At 43.4% G+C, this 7,930-nt stretch overlaps 1 protein-coding gene across 1 annotated transcript in view; it reads right to left on the reverse strand.

The window, feature by feature from the left end:
• Window positions 1–6,181, reverse strand: part of LOC144738801 (thrombospondin type-1 domain-containing protein 7A-like) — a gene marked incomplete at its 3' end in the record, with an annotated part of 30,427 nt that extends 24,246 nt beyond the window's left edge. The window contains 3 exon segments of the mRNA XM_078621800.1: window positions 3,205–3,448; window positions 5,577–5,771; window positions 6,157–6,181. Of these exon segments, the coding sequence (XP_078477926.1) occupies window positions 3,205–3,448; window positions 5,577–5,771; window positions 6,157–6,181 (464 nt within the window).
• Window positions 6,182–7,930: the final 1,749 nt, after the last annotated feature.

Consider the following 7,930-nt stretch of genomic DNA (forward strand, 5'->3'; position numbering starts at 1 on the left):
AACGGTGGGGGGATGACGACTGACCACGCTGGATGTGTGACACGTGATTCTCTGGGACTTAACAACTCTGGATTCCTTGGTGAAAGCACACACCGGGGAGGCGTTATCAGAGAACGTGTGGATGAGTTTTGCATAATCATGTCAAAGTGTCTAATCATTAAAGTGCTTCTCGTTCACGACTCCTTTGACTTAATTGAGTCATTTGACACCTTTCACATGGCAACCAGAGCAGATGTTCTATACCATTGCTGACATACACGGCTTTGAATCCGACTTCAACAGGCCACTGCATCTCATCCAGACACAGGAAATAGATGCCAAAGAGCATCATTATTTCACAACCTGCAAAGAGAACACGACTGTTACGTTTTGGTGATCAGAAACATCAGTATCAAAAGGTCATGGAGCCATACGAGGAACGTATGTGTTCATATCCTGTTGGTCATATTTTCGCTCAGCACATTACTGATTGCAGACGACCCCTTCAACCTCAGTTTAATGTCTATTGAAAACTCAGTTTTACAGCAGACTAAATGAGGCAAATTGGCCACCAGTATAAAAAGGAGCAGTGTGAGTTTAAGAGTCACATTCATTCACCGTCACGCTGTTCAGAATATTTTTATGTCACTTCTAGGCAGCAAGTCAAGCCTTTATGGGCTCATGACTGAAATAAAAAAGGCCGGTTCAACAGACGTACATTCTGTTGTAACACAAAAGTCCACATGCTGGTTTACAGCCGTCTACTGGACCCCTGCCAGCAAGGGTGGCTGGGGGAGAGATCTACCTTAACTTTGACTTTGAACAACATCTGTGGAGGGCGGGGAGCAGTCAGAGTACCTTCAAAAGGATATCGTAATAGACGTGAGTCAGCAGCACCGCTGGTCGGTCCGTGACAGCAGGTGAAAAGAAGCCTCCCAGTCAGACTCCTGTTGGACAGTGTTGCAAATACAACACTGACATGTACTATGTCACATACCCGATCTTTTTCTATTTCAACTCCACTGATTAGATTAAGATTAATATCACAGATTCAGATCAATACAGAACGGTTGCCAGTGGGACTTTTTTGTTTATTCAAGTTATCTGCCATTTATAACATCTCAAATTAAAAGGAGCATCAAAATCAGATTTGTATCGACCTGAATTCCCTACACATTGCAGGGAAAAGGGTAATATATTCCTGAGAAATAGTCGCAGGACCAGACTTTGTTGCGGATGGTCATAGATCACAGCCAACCTATCACACCAGCAGGTTTAGCAATGGATGGGTGCAAAAATTGTTTTGGTAATGCAGTATGCCATTAGCAACAATGCTGTTTTTTTCTTTTATAAATGATAATTGATTGCAAACAAGTTTTTTGGCCAGTGGACACTGAATAGCCTCTGCTTCCAGCTTCTGCTCCCTGCAGATAACAGGCGCCCTGAACGTGTCCTCTTCAACCTGATAACACAGCTGCAGCGTTCTGGTGGGGTCAGCTGCTCAACCCGTCGCCATCAAAAAGACATTAATCTTTGTTTTATCATGTTGTGTTCATTTGTAATCACATTTATCTACAACAATGTGCTCAAAGTCCTGAAAAAAACCAAAAAACGATTATACTCGTCTCCAGCCGCTTAAGAATTCGCTGATCTTAAAGTAGAGATGTGAATAACTATATCAATATAAGGGACATTAAAACACCTTCCATTATTTCTAAAGAGAACGTAATCAGCCAACTTTAGCTCCCCTTTTCACAAAATGTGACTAAACCAGACACATTTCTTCACCGAGTGAATACATTTCTCGCAGACGTCAAAAAAACGTTGCTGTATTTAGAATCTGCAGCAACATCTTCCCTGTCATCTGCCGCACTAATAATAACATGCCTTAAAGTATCAATACCACACTTCCATTATCGTCACTGACAAATTACCAGCGCCCAAGACGACAGGGTTAATTAGGCTTCCAGTGACAACGAGATTATTCATTCAACTGTGGTCGCCTGTGAAGGAAAGATATAAACTGGGAGTTCAAGTAGAGTCTGCTCGACTTCTTGCCAGCTGTCAGCATCTCTCCTTGTTTTCCTCTTGGACTAACTTTTAGTGTCACGTTCCTTCCCACCGCTGCTGTTTATCTCATCTGTCTCTGACTTTCTGGGTCTTCGGAGACACTCCAGCGTGCAATGTCACACACGTATCGTTAAATCTTTCCATGTGCTGATGTCCGCTCACATAAACTAGCCACAGATTGTCTCATGCATTGGCTCACTCCTCCCAGGACAAGTTCATAGGTCACTAATTTACCCAGTAACACGAGGAAACCTTTGTGTGCCTGGAGAATGACTTTTCAATGTTAATGAAGCAAAAGCACAACGTGTCCTCTTTTATGTCATAAAAGAGGATCTTTAACAATTGATCCGTTCAGACGGATCAGCTGAAAAGATTTCTGGGAAATTGTAACTCTTGGATGGTGATGGCACATTACTGAAAACCACTGGCACCTTTTATACAAAACAGCAGTTTGCCTGAATATGAGCTGAATGACAAATGCAACAATAATAATAAATTCAGATACTTTTAATTCCATGATGCCACTTGGTTATTTCAGACTCCCACAGCCTAAAGCTGGATTTACGCTTCTGCTGAACTGACATGGACCCTTCACATATGCTGTTGTAGCGTTCACACCTCTGCTTCTACCTGTGTAGCTCTGCTGTTTCTTTACTTTTTAATTTCAATAGCGACTGAAAGTGAGCAGATCTTTTGTGCACAGTAACTGAAGAAGATTTGTGCATTTCTTCTAGAGACACAGTGCTGCTCCGAGAATTGGGAAAGTCACATGACAAAGTCACAATGGCGATTGGATGACAGTCCAATCACCATTGTTGTTGTCTCAGGGAGGTCGTCATAGCTGCGACGCATAGTTGCATTTCTGGAGAGGTGCACATCAGGCCACACCACAATGTGCGGCAATGTGTCGCCGCAGACCCTACTCCATAACTACACCATCGATTTGATGCACAATCAGAAATCCACCTTTACAGACCAGTTTCAGTTTGTGCCCATTCTATCGATAACCAAGTTATTTCAGACAAATAACTTGATAACAGGAAACAGGAAATCTCTTCACGTTCTGCATGCATATATTATGAAATATTCCCTCTATGAACACTAATCGGGTATAAACCTTCGAGTCTGAAAGAAGCAGTGCAAAGGAGAACTTACTTCTTGGGTGGCACCTGGCCCACATTGACACGGACACAGATGACTTTGCGAGTTTGCATTCCCTTGGCACAGGTTCCCTGACCGTCACTTCTGGCACTCATGGCTGAGGTGTTGAGGGCTGACACAGACGGGTCTTCGGTGCAAAGTCCCCATGGACCCGTCTGCCAGTGGTAAACCGTACAGGCGTGTTCATTACAGTTCCGCACCTCTTGAAGGGCACTGCTGTTTGGACACAGGGCGCCACCTGAGAACACCGACACGCTGACAGTGAGCATTTCAACCAAACTTTTTTTTTTTTTTCCACAATGTGATATAAGTTCACCTATAAGTGCACCTTTATACATATTATAGTTATTCTTTGACGCTTTGAACAGGCTGACTCTCAGCTATTTACACCAAGAAATGTTTGACACATACACTGGAAATCACGTCAGACTTTTACTCTACATTGTTTGAGCCCATCTTCCCCTCGTTTCTCCTCTGAGGCAGTCAGTCATTCGGTGGATGGGCTTTCCAGTTTAGAGTAATTGCAAACACTTAGAGCTTTCAGCAAAGATTGAGAGCCATTGCAGCGCTTTGAGCCTGTATTGTGTTGACAGAAAGCCAGCTCCATTATGAGCAGTGATGTACACACACTTGGGCCTGAACAACAGACTGACAACTCCGACAAATCCTTCTTTAATGGTATCTGAGAAGGACTTCCTGTCTGACAACATGGCTGGGGTGTACTGTGTCACAGAATCTGGAATGAGTGGTGGCTGAGCAATGAAAAAGCAGAGATGCCTGACAGTCATGGAAATGCAGAAGAAAAAACCCACAATATTCTGCAGTATAAATGAAATTGTTGGTTGGTCTGCTCAAAGAGCTGCTGAAAGTCCTTTAGCATTCATGTTTAGTATCATGTAACTGAAGGGTATGGAACCCTTCACTGCTGTGGAATGAAATAAAGCATTAATTAGGCCTATCGTTGCATTAATTACCAAATATTATTGCTCATATTGAACTGAATTCATATTAGGATGAAACCTGTATCGTGTAGTTTCAGCTGTTGGTTAATGCGCCTTTAGCTCCTAACGTATCAGGAGGGATTAGGGGTTCAGCTTCTTGCTCGGGGACACCTCGACACATTCCCTGGAGGAAGCAGGGATCAAATCAGTCACCACCTGATTACCCTGATTACCATGAGACCGCTCGACATCCGGAGACATGGCGCTTCTAAGTTATACAACACAGAAGTTAAACATCTAATCAGATCATCTACTCTGCAGGGGGAGGTGGAGACAAAACCTTTTTCTGGTATTGTTCCAGTGTACCTCTGTCATTGACTGTATGTACAGATCAAAACATCCGCTCCTTCTTGTGGTCAAGTCTGATGCAAGAAAGCAAGAAATATGTGGTTTATGTTTTACTGCACAGTGGGAGATGCAGGTCAATCATTGTGTGATGATGTTAATTAACATAGAGCATTGTGGTGGTATTCCTACTACTACTACTACTACTACTCTACTACTGCTAATAATAAACAAAATACTGTGGTTCCAGGGAGAAACAGGGGTGTAGCTGACAGAGTCTGAATATTGAGAAAGGCTTTAAACTAATGACTGAGACTATCAACTGTTTACTGAGGTTACAATTATGGTAAAAGTCGATTTGTAAACAGTTTTAAAGCTACAAACAAACACAATGACGGTCAAATATTTACCAAAAAGTTCTGGAAATTTCGGCACCCGTGAAAGTCCTTTGGGTGAAAAAGACGTGAATCAAAATTACATTAACTAATTCTACAGCAAAACATTTACGCCAAACATGGTCCAGCTGTCTCACATATGGCTAACCAGACCTAAGTACATCACAACTGGGAGGAGGGGGAGGGGTCTGATTGAATTATTCATTGTCGTAAAGCTGCTATGTAAATATACATAATCATTTCATGGATCTAAAAGCATGCTAACAATTTCCAGAGCTAGAGGTTGAAATCGGCGAGATGCCAGTTTGAATTACAAGCATTACCCTCCATCACTGTGATCCACGCCACGACCATGGCAGTGACTGCAAACACATCCAGATAAGACAGGAGGATGTTTGGTGACATGTCACGACAGACACACAAATGCACGCTGATTCCAAAGCAGTGAGAACAGTCAAATGCTGAGAAATTATCTGAGATAAAGAGTGAGTGTCAGGCGAGAAGCCAGACCAACGGAAATAACCATCAGCACTGAAGCAGCCTCTTAAGAGATTGGGGACAAATGCACAGGCAGACAAGTGTGACATGCAGACATTCAGTGAGTGACAGCGAAGGACGACTGAGCCAATATCCTCATCTGCATGTCATTCATACCCCAGAGCACTGCCGACAGGTTGAGCCTCACCTTCTCCGGCGTTGTAAGCCAGAATGGAGCGCGTCCTCATCTGCTTTCCCTCTATGGTTTTACTAGAGCACGTCTGAGAGCAGCTGGACCAGGGAGTCCAGTCGCTGAGCACACAGTCCCTCGAGCAAGGCACCTCACATGGTACAGGCTCCGGAGCCGGCGTAGACGAGCAGAGGTTTCTGTCGACCTCCTCCCCTGAAGACGAACACACACATAGAACAGGGTCAAAGTTGAAAGGAAGAAAACTTGAACAGAAGTAATTAATGAAACAATACTGTGGATCCTTCATTCATCTTCTCCCGCTTGATGCGGTTAGGGGTCGTGGTTGGGCTGGGGCCAATCCAAGATGTCCATATTGTGCATTTGAATTGTAAAAAGGACCTTATGAAAATCGGAATATCTTCATAAAAACTGACATTTACTTTCATGAGCCTTTTGCATAGTTGTTGTAAAAGTACAAGTTTACAGTGGACCTTTGTACAGCCATGTGAATGGAATACATGCTCCTCAGGAGCATCAAAGGGTTCAGAGTTTTCCGTAGCGTCACTTGGATGTTCTCTGGAGGAACAGGGGATCAAACCAGCTCCAGTCACCTCCTGAGCCATTGCACCCCAAAACCCGCGTCTTTCACCACGATTGATCTTTTGACATTTGTTGGTATGAAGCAATCAGGTGCCTGCTTTGGAGAGTAAAAGAAGCTGAGGGGCACCTACAGCAGGATAAACCTCATTTCCAAAGACGACAGGGTGTATCAGTCAGTCATGTGAGGAATCAAAAAACTCTACTTTGAGAATGACAAACAACCAACGGAACGCTCACCAGTGATTTCTGGGTCGATCCAGTAGCCTTCCCTACGCCGTGTCTGACCACAGAAATAATTCAAAGCACTTCATGGACCTTTTCCATATTGGCATGACAGATGATTATGACCATGTTATGGTTGTTTGTATATATAGATGCACTCTCAAACTGAAAGTTGAAATTTCATGTGGGATTCCCACGGTTTTACGCCACAGTCTTTGTATTATTAATGAGCCTCAAGCATCAGCGGTATATTAACCTAGATTCTCGTCTGTGCTGAGAATGTGTAAGCTAAGTTCAGAATATTTCCTTCCATGAATGGAGCATAAACCCTGGAAAATGTAACCGTTCAATGGTTGATTTACCAATTTCAAGGTGGGGAGTAGCTTCAGAAGACTGACTGACTTCACATTAAGATGTCACATTGACAGATTTGCAGTGAACCAATCATGAGAGACATGTGAAGGCATGAAAATAAGACGTGACTGGGGATCCCGACAGCTCTCACAAAGAAAACATGAATGAATGGAGGAAAACGCCACACTAGTAGGTGTGATGAGCAGAAACACCTCTCGCCTAAGTGGGCAGCATTCCTATCAATGGACAGTTTCAATGGCATTTTGATCGACCCTGCGTTGTTGTCAGGGACCTCGCTGTGTGGCCTTTCCTTTTGTGACTCTGGCACGCTCGAAGAAAATATATAGCCGCCATTGCAGTGAAAAATCTCTGAGGCGAAAACTCCAAACAGAGGAAATCAATTTTCATCAGATGAGGGATTGGAGGTGGGTGGATCAGTCAACTAAAATCAGGGGCACAAGAACGGTGCAGAGTCTCCTGCAGCACAGTAAGTGCTGGGAGGGGTTGTGGGGGGGTCCACTAGACCAACTTCAGTGAATATCTGCAGTCGATGCATGAACTGTGATTTGTGGGAGACGTTAGAAGGACAAATCAATTTCTGTCGTGGCGAATACAGGGACAAAGTCACTGCGAAGCAAAGAGATTTAGTCAGTACATCTGAAGCTAATGAGATTCCACCAGCTGCGACAGATTCCAAATTTATTCGGTGAATATATGAACGTGGTTATGTGATAATGTGCCTGTACCATATTTTGTCTTATATACTGTACATCCACAGCATGCAGGCAGTATGATGCCCTGAAAGTTTCTCTGCACAACCTCCTCATAAATTAAAGATTAATAGTCGTAAAAAGAGGCAGTAAAACTCTCAAGCAGCAAAGGGCACAGGATACTTTGGGACCCTGAGACACTGAGGATTTATTTGATTTAGTGTGATTGAGGGGCAATTGTGCGTGCAGGGAGGATGGCCGTAATGTGGAAGGTAGCAAAAGAGAAGTGCAACGCCAAATCTAGTAAGTATTAAAGTAGGAGGAAGGAGTGGAAGGTGGAGTCGCCTCCAGAGCGTAATGAAAGATGGATGATAGATGATAGTGTGTACAAACACAGGAATGTAGCAGGTTTATAAAATCCTGATCATCCACAATCTCATCCACATGAGTCTAAATGACATACAGAAAGTTAAAACTACTACAAAT

This window comes from Lampetra planeri, unplaced genomic scaffold (assembly GCF_965212315.1).
Source record: "Lampetra planeri unplaced genomic scaffold, kcLamPlan1.2.h2 scaffold_1175, whole genome shotgun sequence".
Lineage (NCBI taxonomy): Eukaryota > Metazoa > Chordata > Hyperoartia > Petromyzontiformes > Petromyzontidae > Lampetra > Lampetra planeri.